At 38.3% G+C, this 18,350-nt stretch overlaps 1 protein-coding gene across 1 annotated transcript in view; it reads left to right on the top strand.

Moving 5' to 3' along the window:
- The window catches only part of DPP4 (dipeptidyl peptidase 4), a gene marked incomplete at its 5' end in the record, with an annotated part of 75,066 nt that overhangs the window by 52,940 nt on the left and 3,776 nt on the right, over positions 1-18,350 (top strand). The window contains 5 exons of the mRNA XM_084256976.1: positions 1,582-1,651; positions 4,018-4,212; positions 6,686-6,740; positions 7,301-7,400; positions 9,939-9,997. Of these exons, the coding sequence (XP_084113102.1) occupies positions 1,582-1,651; positions 4,018-4,212; positions 6,686-6,740; positions 7,301-7,400; positions 9,939-9,997 (479 nt within the window). The remainder of the gene's footprint in view (positions 1-1,581; positions 1,652-4,017; positions 4,213-6,685; positions 6,741-7,300; positions 7,401-9,938; positions 9,998-18,350) is intronic.

Raw genomic sequence — 18,350 nt, 5'->3', positions numbered from 1 at the left:
ACTTTTCCTTGAAGTGTTCTAAGAAATACTACTTGAAAAACATACCAATCTTTGTAAAATTTATTCTGATAAGAGAAAAGGTAGTTGGAGAAAATGCACTGGTGTTGGATCAGTTTCATTCCATTAGTAACTCTATTCTGTTGTTAAGTATGGATTTTGTGCGGCCCTTGAATCAGGCTAGAGTGGAGAGGTCTAAAGTGCTAACTGCACTGCCTGGTGCAGAGAGCACTGAATACTGACAGGTGACATTCTGTTTCACTGCTGGCTCTTAGTAAACAGTAGGGAGCTCCTGAAAGATTTAGTGACAAGGAAGTCACACCATTGGATGCATGAATGGACAATATAGGAGGGAGCTGCAGGGGGTGGAAGGAAGGGTGTCCAGCTGAGAGGTGGTTATTCCATTCAAACTCCAGGAAAGAAAGGCCCGGGGAGGAGGAAAAAGATCAAAGAGGTGGGTGAGGCTATGGGATTAGAGCTACCCAGTCCTCCCCAAAGAAAAGACTGCATCTTCAACAGGTGAAACAGAAACTGAAACTTCTAATCACTTAGTGCTGATTCTAGCAGAAGAGAGATCAAGTAAATGTCATAGTCTGCATATTTATTAAAAAGTCATAATCATAGTTTGACATTCTATTTAATATAATAGACTTAAATTACTGTTATACTAACAATTAATCAGAAGGCATAGTATAATCAACAAAATACTATTGTATCTTTCTATTAAAAAATTTTACTCCTAAACCTTTCTTTTTTCTTCAACTGTCAAAACTGTAACAAACAAAATGAAAATGAAAGGAAAATGTATAGAAGAAGTAGTTCTAGAGATAAGGATTTGTTCCCTACAGGTTAAATCTATTGTAGCTGGAAAAATATTCTTATTAAATACGGAAATTTTTAAAAAAGATTTATTAGTCTAAATTATCATGCTGATTTTGGCAACAAAAAAACTGATTCATTATCTAAGGGAAATTTTTTTTAAAACTGATATTAAATCAAACACAGAGAATTAAACAGATCTGCCGAAGATCATACAGAATGTACACGACCTTTTGCTTCATCTAAACGTGATTTCATGCTCTAAAGCAACAGAGTGAAAATGGGGACTCAGCTTTGAGATCTGGGATGGCAATAAAAATAAAAATGTTATTCAATGAGAATTTTAAAATAGAGTTGGGGTCAACTAAAAGTCTCAAACATCTTCAAGGAAATTCAAGAAAAGGAAAACATTTTGGAGGAAAACTTAGAACATAAGCCATAAACAAACTAGATGAGTAAATCAGATGCCAAAGAACAGAACCATAGAAACAAAAACATTAGCAATTCTAAAATGCACTGTATTTTACAAGGCACCCGTATATTTAGTAGATATATGAAAAACAACTTATTGTTATCACCTTAAAGAGTATTTTAACCTGTAAGAGAATGGTTTTATATTGTAAAAACACTGAATCCATGTAGTTCCTTTTCTTTCTCATTTAACAGTGTTTAGCTCTAGCTATGATTTATCACTGAACAGAGATAAGCAAACAAAATTGTGTATTAGTAATTGTTCTTAATTCTAATTAATCTTTGTTTGTTTAGAATTTTGGTATCAGATGATCTTGCCTCCTCATTTTGATAAATCCAAGAAATATCCTCTACTAATAGATGTGTAAGTATTCAAGAGGAGGGAACAGTTTAGATGCTAACCAGGTATGAATTTTGTGCAGTGCACTTTACTGGACAATAAAGCCAAATGCCTTCTCTCTTCCTGAATTGTTGTGAAGCAGTTTTACTATTTTTTACTTCCATTTTTCAATCACAAACCCCAAATGTTTATTTTCTACAATCTTTCTAATGGAGAAGGTAGATACTCTTCTTCCGTCATATGGATTCTGTTTTGATTTGTTTCCCTGTTCTCTGAGGAAATTCCAAAGGAATTCTCATATCCCCATTGTCACCCTTACCTCACCCTCCTGGACATTTTAACAAGTTAAGGATGGGTATTAATAATCTTCACAGTTTCCTTACCCCCAAACTCATCCAAATATCTCCCATTTGCTGCTTTTCGTGCATGAAGATGTCAGGTATATTTTCCTTTGATTCCTGAAATATCACTGCCTGGTATTTCCCATTTCCTTCTATGAGGAGGAGGAGATATGTAACAGAGGAGGATATTCACCATAATCTAAATTTCTGAATGTCTTAGTGTTTTCAGAAATCAGACGTCTTTGGGCAGTAATGTGAACTCCTGATTTTAAATACGATAGCTTTGAAAAATATTTTTGATAATTATTAGGAATATGTTTCACTTTAATCCTTCTAAGGCATAAGGCCATCATACCACTCTCCCTGTCCTAGCCTGCCTCAGTTCCTCTATTAAGAAAAATAATCAGCAAATGTACTGGGTGCCTTCTGCATGCCAGTAATATGTCTTATTTCATTCATTCACACAGCAAACCAACATGATTTGTTGAGTCCATTATATATAAAACTGAAATTAAAAACAACAACAAAAATGAGGGGTACAGATATTAACATCAAACACAGCCTTGTTCCACTGTACTTAAAATTCCATATACCTAAAAGAGAAAACCCTATTTTAAACTTCAGAAGAGTTGTTTGATTTTCATTAAACCTCATTTTGACTAGAGTGACAATAGCTTACTATATAGACTTTAGTCCCAATACTAAAAAATTATCCTTTAGAAAAGAATGATATTTTTATATTTTCCTTACTTCTAGTAAGTAATGACTAGACCTCCGCTTCATTAGGAAAGTTTAAAAAACAGGGTACACTTAGTGCCCATTTCATTTTAGTTTTTTCCTCTTCCTGTCCTTAGATATCTAAATCTGTATCTTCTATTTTTAAAAATAATGTTTAATCTTAAGGTGTTAGGTAAGTTGTTACATAACTAATATTAAAGGAAGCTATTACTCTCCCAAATTTAATATCATTGAAAGGGCCAAGGCATTTTACATGCTGTTAAAAAGTGTTTAACATGCAAGAAATGCATGAATGTGTTCTTCTTTTTACAGTTAGAATGTTATGATATTTAGCTTAATTAATGTAATACAATATTTTGTTTAAAATTCTTTTGACTGCCATTCCTAAGGAGAGGGAGGAAAATGTTAGCCAAGTCATGCAAACAGGACTTGTCCAATCCTAGGAAAGGGGGAGAGCAAGCAGATGAGAAGGCAAGATCCACTGGGGAGGGGAGAAGTGTTTTTGGAGAAGGTATGGGTCCAGGAACCTGGTAGTTTTTGCAAAGATAACATATTTAAATGAGATGCAAAGAGCTATAGGGAGCTTCCTTGATCAACAAATGGAAATGTTCTCTACAAGGTTGTTCACACAGCTGGGGAGCTGCTGGTAGGTTGTAGCCTGAGCTGAAAGCAGTTACATGTAAAATTAAAATTGTTAATAAGTAGAAGGCAAACAACATATCCATTTTCTAATGCAAACTATTTTTCACCTTTGAAATAAAAAAAATACCTTTCATTCATACTTCGACCCTTTCCATGATGACTTGTGTGACTTAGTGTACAACATTGTGCTGGGTCCTGGGGGAAATGTGACACATCTTACATAGCAGGCAGAGTCCTTACGGAAGTTTCAGTGTAGGAAATAAACTTGTGGTCTAGGTGTGTCTATAAGATGAGATGGAAAGAATATTCAGATAGGCATTTATTGTTATCATCATTATTTTTTCATAATGCAACCCCCACCGCAACTATTAGAGGATTTATTTCTTTGATTTCAAAGATCTATATTACTTATGTTAGCCTATGAAGTTTTTGTTTGATAACTGTCTTCAAAGATGAAATTGATGGGCTTCTTTAAAGGAAATACACTGCCATTTTAGTCCTGTTGTCAAGTTTTAGAGAACTGCTGTGGACACATTAGTGCCTGGCACAATTTCAGGCTACTGATCAGGAAAAATGTACACTTCTTGTCCACAGCAAATGGGCACGCCAGCATTCCCTATTTGATTCAGGAAAACCACAACCGCTAAAAAATTTGGTTTTTTTCCACAGATATGCAGGTCCCTGCAGTCAAAAAGTAGATGCTGTCTACAGACTCAGCTGGGCTACTTACCTTGCAAGCACAGAAAACATTATAGTAGCTAGCTTTGATGGCAGAGGAAGTGGTTACCAAGGAGACAAAATCATGCATGCAATCTACAGAAGACTGGGAACATTTGAAGTTGAAGATCAAATTGAAGCAGCCAGGTGAGTGACTCAAAGATGAATTCAAAGGTCATCCGATTTTTTCCCCTCAATTTATATCTTCAAGTTGTAAAGTGTAAAGAATTTAAAGTGTCCTAGAATTAAACTTTTAATTTTTCATCCTTGAGGTAGATTCTTAGTGATGATGTCATATTTAGATGAAAATCTATGCCATTATAGATTTATATAAAGTTAGAAAAAAGATATTTCCTAGATTCCTGTCTGTATGTGATTCTAGAAAGGGAGTTGACATATGTGCTACCACCTTCGAGGAACAGAGATTTGAAGTTCATCAAGCTCATGGACAAAGAAGGATCTATACACCCCTCAGTAAACATCTCACTAAACAGTCTCAAGAATAAGTAAAGGAGTTCTCTGTGCATTTACATCGTAGGAGGGTGATGGTTGTGAAATCCTAGGAGTGATCTGGAGGAGAATTACTCCTCCATTTGGGGAAAATTATAGCATATGACTCCCAGACCCTCACTGCTTACAATTATAAGGGCTTCATCATGTATGAATCATATCTCATTCTTGTGCTCTCCAGTTTTGAGAGTAAAAAGAGATGTGATCTGGTTTAAGAGAGCCTTTGGTCATGAATGATGGTTATTCAGTAATGCATATGTAATGTGAGAAATGTTTGCCCTGCATTGTATTTGAAAGGGCACAACCACCCTGGGAAGTGGGTCTTTGTATCCTGTATTTCAAGTATAAAAATAGAGACTCTAGTAAGGTAATTTTCCAAAGTAAAATTTAGGTCTCGCTTGAATTTAGGTCTCACTTACATTCAATTGGTAAATGGGAAATATAATCTTGGAGTTTCTATGGCCAACTCTGTGGATGTCTGGGGAAGTACAGTACTAGGGGATTTAAAATAATGTTGTGAAATCATAAACTAGGAAAAGCAGAAAAACTGTGAATTAATAGGTAGAAGAAAATATCTTTAAGAAAAGGAACAACTTAAGAGATGACAATATACTAAGTATACCCCTGATTTTTGTATACCAATGTTAATGATAAGAGAAGAGAGGACAAATTTGTTCAAGTCTGTGATATTTTTAAAATAAAGGTTTATTTATCAAGATTGGTCTGCTGTGAGAGGCGACATAGTTTCCAGGGTCTTTCAAATTGACTGACACAAACCCTAAAATTACGGAATTGAGTATCCGGAATTGAGTATTGTGATATACAGCTCCAGCTTAGAAAGTAGTGAGATGTGTAATGTATTTATACAATGGGATAGTCTTTCAGCAACTACACAAAGAACTATACACAGTAACACAAATAAAGCTTGCAGCCTGTTGAGTTAAAGATGACATGCACATAAGAGTACATCCCACATGACCTAATTTATGTAAGTTCAAAACCAGGCAAAGTTAAAATTTTTATGAAACCAAAAGAAATCATATTTTTCCTTTTTCCAAGGGAGAAATCACCCAGATGCTTCTGAGTGACAGTAATGTGCTACATCTGGGTTCAAGAATGTACCTACTTTGTAAAGATTTATCAATTTGTGCACTCATGATTTAGTGCATGTTCTGTACTTTATTGTAAGCTTACAAAACTTACATAGAGAGCCTAATGAAGGTGAAAACTACTTTTGAATTGAAACATTTTGAATGTTTTCAAATATTGCTTAACTCGGCACAGCCTAAGGCATTTGTTATCAATTGTAAATATAAAAACTCTCAGTCACAAATATGCCAGTGCAAGGGTCCTCCATTCTCTTAGATGCTATAAAGTTGAATCCCATTTGCTAATTTTTTTTTTAAAACTAAGCAAATTGCCTTTTGACATAAACCTGAGATTAAGAAATAGTGAGTGCATCATTTTTCTGATTTCTTTATCTGGATTCCTGTTCCGAGCTCAATTCAGTGGCAAAAAGACTTCTTAATCCATCAAGGAAAAGTTGCTTCCTATTGAATGGTGCTGAGCTAAACAGTCAACATCTTGCATAAGAAGGGATTTATGTGGAGAATGGTGTTTAAGTTCTCAGATAGGGGGGGCCAGAGACATTTTTAAGCCTACCCAGATGTTCTGTATGTCCCTATAATTCTCCATTGTAGGGGCAGTCTCTCTCAAACCGGAAAACATCTGGAGAGATTTAAATTCAATTATGTAAAGAAAAGTGCATCTGGGCTGCAAATTTTTATATAAAGCTGTGAAAAAAACTGCCAGGATTTGTTTGCTGTGAATCATACACACACACACACACACACATACACACACACAAACATACACAAACACACACACAAACACACACTTTACGGACTTCAACAAAAGTAAACCTTGTTCATCTGGCTCTTAAGTTAAAGATGATAGACATTACTCAGGGGGTTATTTGATTGTTGGCAGCAATCTTCATTTCTAATAGAGTGCAATAGAGAACAAATAATGGGGCTTCACGTTTGGGCAGTAATCCTAATTTTCAGTACACAGTGTATACTAATTTTTGGATCTTGTCTGTTTGTTTTAGACAATTTTCAAAGATGGGATTTGTGGACAGTAAACGGATGGCAATTTGGGGCTGGGTGAGTAGTCACCTGACTTTTGCATTGACATGCATTCCTTAGTGCATGTGACCCAGAGCAGGTTGATTTCTCTTTTGTGTAAAAATATCTGGAGATAAAATCAGGTCTAATATTTAAGCTGAGAAGACCTACATCAAATATTGTAGGTCTTGGGTCAAGAAGTCTCTACTAGGCGGGCTTACACTTTTATTAGGATAAGGGAGGGAGGTGAGGAAGGGAGATAAAGCAGAAAGTTGAAATAGAGATAAAGAAGGAGACAAGGAGGGGTACTTTTCTTTTCAGAAGGGAGTCAGTTAAAATTTAATGTTTATTGTTATTTTTTCTTTAATTGATACTACCCAGAAAATTTTTGATGCTTTTCCCCCTACAACTACCAAGAAAAGGGACGAGGACTCTGAAAGCGTAGTCTTTAGATACTGTCCAATTAAGGCCAATTTAAGCCTCCTCTATCATGCTTTCTCTAAAGAGGCACAGTATATAAAGATGTGAGAAATGCGACTCGCTTACCATATGTCCTTAATTCCTTTACCTCCATAAAAATAACTGTTTCCATTTCTTAGTCATATGGCGGGTACGTAACCTCAATGGTCCTGGGAGCAGGAAGTGGCGTGTTCAAGTGTGGAATCGCCGTGGCGCCCGTGGCTCGGTGGGAGTACTATGGTATGTAACTGAGCCAGGTAGAGAGTTGCTGAGTGTTGACCTGAAAATTCCAGTGACAGAACCATTCTTGTTTTTTAAGTTTCAGTGTTTCTAGAACAAATAAGCTGATTCATCTTAGAGGTACTTTATGGATATTTATAATAAAAAGATTTCATTTATTCTGCCATTGTGAAAGAATGGGTGGTATTATATGTCATCTGCACATTTCGTTATCATCAAGTTCTATTTTCCAAATTTCAAAGCACCCCCAGTGCTATCTCTCTGCTTCCTTACTTTGTTCTAATTTAAGTTTGGGACTTCACATATTAGCAGAATAAAAGAAGCCTGGATTTCCTTCCTTTCAGGACTTTGGGTGTAAAGTAGAGATTAGGTGCTGGGGAAGTTTTTTTTCCTACTGTTTCTAAGTAGGTGAAAACCACTCTAGACTATCCTGTTCATCTTTGAGAACACGTCATTCTCAGAGTAAGTATAATAAAACTATATAATTCCGGAGGGTACGGGAGTATAGATCACTAGGTAGGAGGGAAGAGTCAGAGGTGTTGATTTGGTTCTCCTGTACTTCTTTTAACTGTCTCTCAAGTCCTTTATGCAGTAAGAAGATGGAATCATTGACAATAAATGTGCTCGTTAAATATTTATGCCCTAACATGTGGTAGTATCAGTCCTGTGGAAACCCTTATTTCTCCAGGTCAAGAGAAGCTAATGAAAAATACATTGCTACCTTCCTGTTGAAAAAAAAATCAGAGCATAATTATGATTTGATCTGTACACAACCGATTTGTTTTCATGTAATAACTTTTCTATTTGATATTATTTATTGTTGGATAACTTGTTTTTGGAGACCTCTGGTGGTCAATAAAATACTAGAAACACTCTTCCTGGGTTTAGAAACCTGTAATAATAAGAGAACTTCATTAAATGTATATGGACCAACCTAACAAATTAGAATCTTATAGAATTCTTATATGTAAGGACATTATATATGAGGATAGGAGAAATATGTAAGTGGTATTTTAAGGCATCTTTCTAAACATTTACAGTAATTGCATTATGCATTTTTAAAATGCTATTTTAAAATTTTCAGATCTTCTTACACATATAAAGTTTGTTATCATAATAAAAGACAAGATTTGAATACTGTTCCTTCAAATTTTTCCCCCAATCAAATATACAACCTGTTATTCACACATATTTAAAGGTTAAACTATTTGAGTATTTTGCAAAGATCTTATATTTTAAAGTGTCCCTTAAAGTATTGTCTTTTCCATATCAGTGTCCTCTAAATATGTATAATAACATATAGGCTATATTCATTTTAATAAAAATAGTAAAATAATTGCTACAGCTCATTTTGTAGAAAAATATGTTGATATCTAGGCAAATGGCATGGAGACTACCTGTGAAACAAGTAGCACTCATTACCAATGTAGTTTCTATTCCATAATGCCAGTCATTCAGAAAAGGTTAGAGCGTTGCTTAAGGTAGTTGTTTAGCTTATATATTCGTTTAAAGAATTAATGAGATCGGTATTGAGTTATCTGTACAATTACAGTGAATTTTAGGCCATTAGCTTATATATCACAATAGCAACCTATTGTTCTTACACTTACTTATTTACTGTAATCTGGTCACATACCAGGGCATCTTTCAAAACAGTTACTTCAGATTTTTAAAGTGATAGTGGAATTTGTCACAGCAAATTTTTCTCACTTGATATTTTAGGGTGTGTGTGTGTGTGTGTGTGTGTGTAATGTATGATTTAGTCTTTTCAAAATAGGGCAAAAATATGTTTAATTATCCAAAATAACCAAATCAATTATGCAAACTGTTTTTCTACCATATTTATAGATAAAAGAGCTTATGTCATTTCAGCAGACAGATATTAATGTAATCTGTTTCAAAATACTCAACTACTATAACTCCAAAATTGAGGCTTCTCTAAAATGAGACAAAACAAATGTTTAACCTGCATTAGGATGGAGTAGCTGAGCTGATGTGGGGATAGACACAAGTAAATGATAACTGAATTTTTTTCTCATTATAATCAATTTCAACCTGCCAGAAAAAATAAAATGTGATTTAACTGAACAATTAGTAATTGAACATTATGAGTAGATTCCAAAATGAAATCATAGGTTAGGGCGTATGCTTGTTCAGGACCAAAATATTCAAGACAACTGAAGTATTAAGTGACTTCCTGATTAAGATTCTTTGAGAGAGTCAGATGATAGTGTAAAGTGTCCAAACCTCTTAGCACTTCGAATTTCACTTTTCTGCTTGGGGATTATTGAGTGGTGTTTAGAGCATTGTATTTGATCTTCCTTTGCCTTCGTTGTGTGAGCTCAGTGAGAATGGTTAGGGCTGAATAGGAGAAGGCCTCTGAGCTCTATCTGGGTATTCTAGCAAGCTAAATAAAATGATCTTGAGGAGGTATTTTGGAGGGTCACACTAAGACACACCACAGCACAGAAAGTAGCCCAGTGAAAGGAAGAAGCATTTTTACTGCGTGAATTAAGTTTTTCTTTTTTTCCATCACAGACTCAGTGTACACAGAACGTTATATGAGTTTGCCAGAAGACAACCTTGACCATTACAAGGTAAGAGAAAAAGAGCTAGATACATTTTATAACCTATTTATAAGTGGCTTAAGCACATTTTAAAGAGCATCTATTCTAGAAATTATATATTTTTTATTTCCAACAAAATTCTTGTTAAAAAGAAATAACACAGGTGGTTTAGAGATACTCCAATAGCTTCCCCTACTATATTCTGCATAATTACAGTTTTTATCGTATGCTATATAGGTCACAATATGCATTCATTTGGAAATACAAAGCAACACCAGATAATTACTTTAATTATAAAAATTTCCGTTTAGAAAACATGTCAAATTCAACATATTCCTTTAGAGTCCAAAAGACTAAACATTTAGCTACACATTAAAATTTCTTATGGTATTATCATAAGTAAGATGGATGAACAAGCCTTATCATTTTCTTATTCATCGTCAAATATGGGCAGTTGTTACAAATAAGATTTGAGTAAATCAGGTGAGGAGCAGATACACTTGGAAAGTACCCTGAAAAATCCTTGAACCCAAATTGCTGAGTAGCATCCAACAGACTGGTTGATCTAATGGGACTAGTGGGTGGATTGCTCTGCAGATGGGTCACAGCATTCGAAATATGGTCTGGGTGTGGAAGCCCCATGTGCTATGGTGGATGCCACCCCAAAGGCAGAGCACGTTCTTTGGTGCCAGACTGTTGTAGCTAGAAGTGCTAGCCTAGGTTCTAAGGAACTTTCTAGCACTTTAGACCATCTAAAATGTTCCTGATTCTGTCATACAAATTAAAATACCCGAAACTTACAAATAATAAGGCAAATCAACTACTGTTTACATTTCCCAAAGGAAATTAAAAATCTTTCCAAAACGGTACCCCGGCTTCCCATGCACGAGCTTCATATTAACACATTGTTCTAAGCAATATCTGTATGTTTTTCCAAGATTACTGTGAATTCTGAAGCCATTTCATCAAAACACAATGAAACTCCATTGAAATATTTAGTTTTGCAATATAAGTATAGTCACTTTAGTTTTATCTCTCAGTTTTATTTAGAAGGTTGTGGGAGGAATGGAGTATGTGTCTGTTTGTGCCTGCTTCTGTGTTTTCATCTCTGTTTTTCAGTCAAGATAGAAAAGCAATAATCTGTAAAGTGAGACACACAAATCATCTTCCACTACAAAGTGGCCCCATAGGGTGTCCTCAGCTCTGCTATGGCTCACACGATAGTCTGGACTCAATTTTTCCGACTCTTTCTCCTTTACCTCAAATAGCTCCTTCAGACATCATTTCCTTTCTTCATAGCCACATCACTGCATAACTAGCTCCTTTCTTCGTAAAATCCAATTTGTCTCCCCTTAGCTTGTTGGTTATACCTCAGAGCTGCGAGATGAGTTGCATACCTGCCACCCTTCATGGGTCTCTCCTGTGTGCTTAACTAAGTCCAACCTTCACTCTTCGACCAGGTGTTCAACAGCCTTCTTACAGTGGCCCAGCTTACCTTCGGTGTTCTCTATTCTCTAAATATTTCTGGGCCTTTCCCTTTTGTGCCTTTGTCTTATGTTTCTTCTGCCTGGGATATCATTTCCATCTTATTTTCCCATCATCCACCTTCCTCTCTTGGAAAACAGGTACTGCTCTCCCAGTGAAGTAGCTCTCCCTTTTGACTTCCATGACAATTCCCACCCACTGTGTATCTCTCAATCCTCAATTTCTCCATCTTGGACCCCTAGAGTAAACCCTTTCCCCCTCTGGAGTAGTATGAACTGCTCAAGACTATTCAACACTGTATTCTTTGGCTTACACAGTATGAACTAGTTAAAACCTTTCCTGTTTGACATCAAAACTTTTTGAAGGGAAACATTTCTATAAAAATTGTAGGTCTCCATCACTTCCCTCATTTCACAACTTGAATTTCCTTGGCAATCACTTGACCAGGATGTTTACATTTGATAGCAATCCTTCCTATGTTATGCCATATTTGCTTAGTTGCCAAAGAGTTTTCTCATATCCCAAAGTACGAAAACCTTCCAAGACATCAGTGGTATTTTAGAACACTTCAGTGCTGGACCCTTCTCCTGACTTTAGAATCTGGTAGATGATGAGTCAAACATTTATTTAAAAAAAAAAAAAATCCCATTTTGAAAAGTTTTTGAACCTAGAAGCACAGGGTTAAGTCCAGACCTGGTATCTAAGGAAGGCCCTGGCCCCTACCCTGTTTCCCTAGGTCAACACCGGCCTCAGGGCATTTCCTCTTCAACCAGCCCTCCTCCTATAGGAGAATTGGTTTTAATCTGCCATTTCAACCCGCATCTTTTTCCAGACTTTCCCATAGGCGCCTCATTCCTACACTGGTCCCCATCTACCCCCCACTCAGTGGCCATTGTCTTCTCTCCCCTTAGGTGTTCGCTGCGTGAGGTAGTCATGTAAATAGAAGTCACTTCCTACTGCCAATGGCAACACACATACACTGGGTGCACAAAGTCACTCTTTCACTTCACTGCACAGATGGCTCCCGAGGACTGTTTAATCCTTCCACGCCAGGAGTCGGGTTTTCTTGGCACAAAATTCATTGCTGGCAATGGACACATTAAAACTGCCAGTACCAGAGAGCTAAAGGTTCCCAATGTGTTACTCAGTGGAATTATTTGGGCGGGCGATAGTTAAGGTGGGCAGGAGACAGGGAGGCAAATGCATTATCTGAATTGTTTCCACCCTGGTAAGTTGCATCCTCCCAATGTGGAGAACTGAATCTAAGCGCCTATATTTGGTGCACAGCAGGCTTTAGAATAAAGCTGCCCTCCTTTGTTTTTTAAATGAGCCTGCGCTTTTGTCTCTGGCAAGAATACATTCAAAGATTCTATTTTCCTCCAAGGCCCCAGCTGCCCCTCTGGACCCCATCTTCTTTCACTTTTCTTTCCCAGGTTGGTTGTGTTACTCATTCTCTCATATTCATATTCTCTCTACACCCCCTCTTTCTCCCCCACCTCTCTCTATTCTCCTCCACTTACCCTCTTTGAAAAGACAAAGGAGACACTTTCTTAGAGGGGTTCACCTTCCTGTGCGTGTTCATGGGTCAAAAGAAAATATTTTGAAAATGACTCACATTTAGTCCGTACGAATGGCCCTTTTCAGGACATCCAGGACAGAGATCTCCGGTGTGTATGTAAGAAGCAAGACCCTGAGCTTTGTCATTGTTTTCAGCTAAAGAATCATTGATACAGCAGTCAGAACTGTAGCCTTCAGAAAAGAACATTATTTTTCATAAAACTCAAATGAGAAAAGGCTTCGTTATTAGGTCATGGATGATGCAGATTTGGAAAAATTAAGAGAAGCCCATGTCACCAACAGAAGCACATTTTGTGAAATAAAGCTCATACTTACCATTAAGGGAAAGGGAAATAAAAGCACTATTTGTTTACATTAACGGACCAGGTAGGGATGCCATGAATAGTTGTTCAGCTTGCGCCCTGCTGAAAGTTAGTCTCCACTCCGTTCCCTAAGCCTTGCACATCTGTGGCTGTCTCCGACCACAGAGACCAGCACCCTTACCAAGCTGTAGATTAGAGGACCCTAGACTGAGGCTTAGACCCAGTGCAGTGATGCACAAGAAGTGACTCCATATCTTTTTGTGGATAATCACCCATCTACTGCCAAATGGCGCGGCAGGAACACTTTCAAAAGACATCGGGAACTCAAAGAGAATGGAAGATGATCATCACCCCAAACCAATGAGCTGATCCTAGAAGCTCTAGATAGGAAGGCAAAGTGGTAGGATGTCAAGTCAGAGCTCATAGGTGGTATTGCTCTGGGCAAACATCTTTTCTGCAGTGAGTCTCAGTCTACATGAGACAGATTAGAGCAAAGGAGTCAGATGGCCCATTAGCAATAAGCAAATAGGGCTTCCACACCCCTAAGGAGTGGGTTACTGACCGACATTGACCAAGAGTCTCTCACGTGGTCATTCATAGGTCTTTTGGCCAAACCTATAGGAAATATTAACGTGTGGCAAACTTTCACACACTCATTAGAAGTGCCTGGTGTTTTAATTGTTTAAAGCTTGATTAGCATATCGGTGAGGCAAAACACGCCCAGGAAATTTCTGGAATGAAATAAGAGCATAGATAATAAAGCATGAGCTTAGCGATGATGGACTCAATGTGTATGGAAAAGACAAATGGTTTCCAAACTGGGACTATAAAGCCCTAGGCGTTTATCCTTTTTAGTATTCCTGGAGAGGGGAGAGGGGGTAGCCAAGGGTTCACCTTATTCCTACTCTTCTCAACTGGAATGGGGATCATTTCATTTTTTTTTCCATTCATTTATCAAGTGCTTGCTACTCTGGTCAGACAAGCTTCCAAGCTCCTTACATGGATTATTAGGTTCAGTTCTCCCTCAAAGTCTCTGAGATACGTGCTCTAATTAACTGCATTTTCCTGGCACAGAAACGGAGGCCCATAATGTTATGTAACATCCAGCTATGGAGCAGTAGGAAAGGCACTTATCTGAAGTCAAGGTAAAGGACTGAGGATGATGGGGAGGAAGAGTGGATGTTTCCAGAGGCAGCAGAGAGAGAGAAGGCAAAGTAGCACCAAATAGACAAATGAGTAGCAGGTAGGGCTGGCTTTCTGGGCATTTGTGAAGCAGGTTGGATGAACCCAGAGATAACATAAAGAATGGCTGTGAGGAGGACAGGCTAAATGGTGGCCAATAAGGCAGGACATCAGCCTGGGGAGGGAGTGGGTTTAGGAGTACACACAGAAGAGTATAAGATCAAGGGCAAGAGAAATGGGACCCAAGTCCCGAGCCTTGTTGCCAAGAGAAGAGGGCAGCCTGGAACACACAGAAGGGACTGATTTAACTTGTAGAGGAGATTTATTTTGCATTTTGCTCAAAATTTGATAGGCTTTTGGCAAGTGTATGAAACAGTCATAGATTTGGCAGTCTTCTGCTAGCAGATTTGAAATGTTCAATCCTTAAGAACTGCTGCATCGTTAGGTTATGCAAAACAGGGTGCAATTTTGTAAATATGCCATCTTGTACTGATTTGACATTTGTTCTATTATCCCAGAATATGCCAAAGGGAGAGAGACCTTCAGATTTAAGCCAAACCTTAACTTGTTTGTTGAGTGCTGATAAAATGTTGACTGCTGTGTGATCTTTAAAGAAGCCAGTGTTGCTTGGTGAGGCCTGAGGTAGAGCCCCCTGTCGGGTTGATGGGCGCTCTTTCCTTGGCATCTCATGGGTACAGTTGTTGGATAGATGTAAACAAGTAAAACATCTGATAAAGTGGATTGAATTCCTTTTTTTCTTAAATACTCATTCATTTTTCTTAAATACTTTCTGTGGCCTCTGTGGTGGCATTAATGGTGCTTCCCCAAATAACATCACCCAGTATCACCAACGAGGCTTTGGTGGCATGGAGCAAATCAATACACTGAGGTAACATCTCACTGAAGCACGGGGACCATTCCACGGTGGCTGTGTGCTCTTTCTACAAGAACCAGCACAAGATGATGAGTTGTCTGGTGACGAAGCGGAGGGGTCCTGGAATATGATGGAAGGGAAATGGGCTTGCGATTCAACAGATACACCTTCAAATTCTGTTGCCACCACTCACTTGGGGAGGTTACTTAACCTCTCTGAATTTTAGTTTCCTCATCTGGATAATGGAGGTAATCAGACCTGCCCCACAGAATTATTGAAAAGGTTCAATGAGAGACCTGTAAGTGAGCTTTCAGAACATGGCAGCTGCCACCATTATCCTGGTGGAGCCAATTGTCCTTCTGCCTTGTAGATGGCACAATGGGTAGCCTAAAAATTGTTAGACCTTCTGTTTCTCACAGTACTTTCCTACTCTTATCAGCCCTCTCTTTTATTTCAAAAATACAAAGATTTATTTGTTGGAAGGTAACTGAGGAATCAGCATGATCCAACGAGCAGCTACAGATGGTTCTCCTTGGGGCTTGAAGGAAAAGCTCCTCACAGAGATGCTGTGGAATCGGCACTGCCACTGGACCAATCCTTCCCACTTCTCCTTGCCAGACTGTTGCTGGCAGCAGGGCTCTCCGGAAGTTTCTAGCCTCAGGAGAGTGCCAACTGCACCACCATTGCATCTTTGCCCATTTATCACTCTGAGCTTCCTTTTTAGTAGTTGGTGATAGACTATTTGGCTTCTAACTTAGTCATCCATTTCCTTTTTTATTTCTGTTTCCATCGATAGGCAAAAGGGGATTATCTTATTTTGGTAGGTTGAAACATCCTAGTTAATTTACTTCTGATGATTAATCATACCTTATATTAACACGCACGTTTTCCTCACTGGTTTGGAGTGCTGTCTTCCACAGTTGGGCGTGCACTGTATAGTCTCGCCTGAGCCTCAGGGCCGCTGTAGTGAATGGTCGGTGGTTCCAGAACCAAGGTGTCACAGCTGTATCTTTCTGGGGGAAAAATTTCTGTGCAGCCTGAGAGCCTGCAGCGGGTGTGCCTCCCGGCTGCTGTCTCCCTGCATAGAGAGGTCCCTCTGGAGGCTTCTCCCAGTGAGCAGGGGGAACTGTGCATGGGAAACAGCACACACATCTTGCAGTTGCAGGGGAAGCTTTTGTTTTATTTTTCTCTTGCTGCATTAAAGTATTTGTCTTTCTTTCTTTGTAGTGTAATATTGTTAATGTAAAACAATTTGCATCATGACACTTTTATCACAGTTTTCGTCTTTTTCTCAGTATGTTGCATTTCTCACCATGTCTAGTTCATCACAGCTACAGTGTGTACATCACAACATTTATCTTAGGCTCAGGGTTTTACTTGTTTATAAAAATTGTCTTCTTTCAGCCTGTATTCACTCCATTTAAGAAAAAAAAAAGGCAGCCAGAAACTGTTTTGGTCCAAACTCCAGTAGTTATCACATTCCTTGCTAACTGTCCTGCGTATTTATATGCCTCCTAACTATTACTCTATGTTTCAATGACATTTCTCAGTTTTATGGCTCAGGGAGGTTCTGGGAGCAGCTTTTGCTCTTCCAGTTGCCAAGCAGGGAAGGCCCATGAGACTTTTGGAGGTGAGCTGAGGTGACACAGCTGTATATTTGGGTCAGGTTTCGGTATTAAAGTTGACTGTCTTCCTGGAGCAATGATCTAGATTTAACATGCGGAAAAAGGAGCTGGGGGAACAGCAGTGTGGTCAGCAAGCTGTGAGTAGGGCCAGTAGAAAGGACCAGTAGGAGCACTCGGGCAGGGCATCCGGGCCTTGGACCCAGGTTATGAAACTTCACTGGCAGTGTTCAAGCCCCAGCCTGTGCTGGCTCCAGCATAGAACTGACACTGTTCTGTAAGAAAATTTCTTTTGACACTTCCCCCTGAAGGGCAGAAAAATGCTCAGGGATCTATTGCTGCACGAGGCTCTCCCTCACCTGCCTCCCTGTTCTCACCGGCTGTGCAGGTCTAAGAGGGCTTGGAGATGCAGGAGCCAAAGTGCATTTGTGTAGCAACTGTTTTCTCCTGCTTTTTACTGGAAACCCGCATCGTGAGCAACATAGGATGCACAAGGGGGTTCTGCTGTCAGACTTTGTCCCCTTTGACTTCACGTTACCTACAGACGTAAGCAGGTGCACGTTACTCACTTCTGTATCTGATGTTTCCATGTAGAAAATTCTATATGTAGATCGACTAACAGTAGTGTTATGATGATTAAATAGAGCCATGTCTGTAATAATTCCTTTAAGATGCTTGACACAGTCCACAGAGGAAAGGTTGGTATTATTAATGGCATGGCATAAAGGTTGAAATGGACAAAAGCAAAATTTCAGTAAATTTCAGAATGAGAATATTTTGTTAGCAGTTCCCACTTGCCTCTGAAAAACTAGGAGTGAGTTGAAAATAGGGTCCAATACTAGTGCTTTTCTTTTGTCTCTTAATTGATATTTAGATGTATTAGATGCTAAAAATAATGAACAATGCAGACAAATTTCTTTTTTCATGAATCTAATTGTTTAGTGGGATACATAGCAAATAAATATTGACTTGCTGAAGAAAATGAATGGATGGAAGAAAAAGTGGGGTAATGTTGGGATGGATGGATGAATAGCTTGGGGGGGATTCATACATTGAGGGATTTATCTAGGACACTATACCGGATGAAATGTTTCTTAAAAATAAAGTAAAATGAAAGTATGACTTTTAATGAGTCCTAGGTTTAATTCTGAAAGTTCATAGGTAAATTTTCAATTTAGGCCAGAAATGAGTTATGGTCAGGAGGAGTGAGAACCAGTCTGAACATGGGTAGGAGGGTATTGGTGCTAAGCTTTATAGGACAAGGTGACCATGGGCGCCTCAGTCATCTGAAACTTGTTGGGTAACCTGTCCTGAAATTTGTAGACAGGTATCTTTTTATT

This window comes from Talpa europaea (assembly GCF_964194135.1).
Source record: "Talpa europaea genome assembly, chromosome: 1".
Classification (NCBI taxonomy): Eukaryota; Metazoa; Chordata; class Mammalia; order Eulipotyphla; family Talpidae; genus Talpa; species Talpa europaea.
Note: the sequence above shows the minus strand (reverse complement) of the source record. Positions and strands in the feature narration are given on the sequence as shown.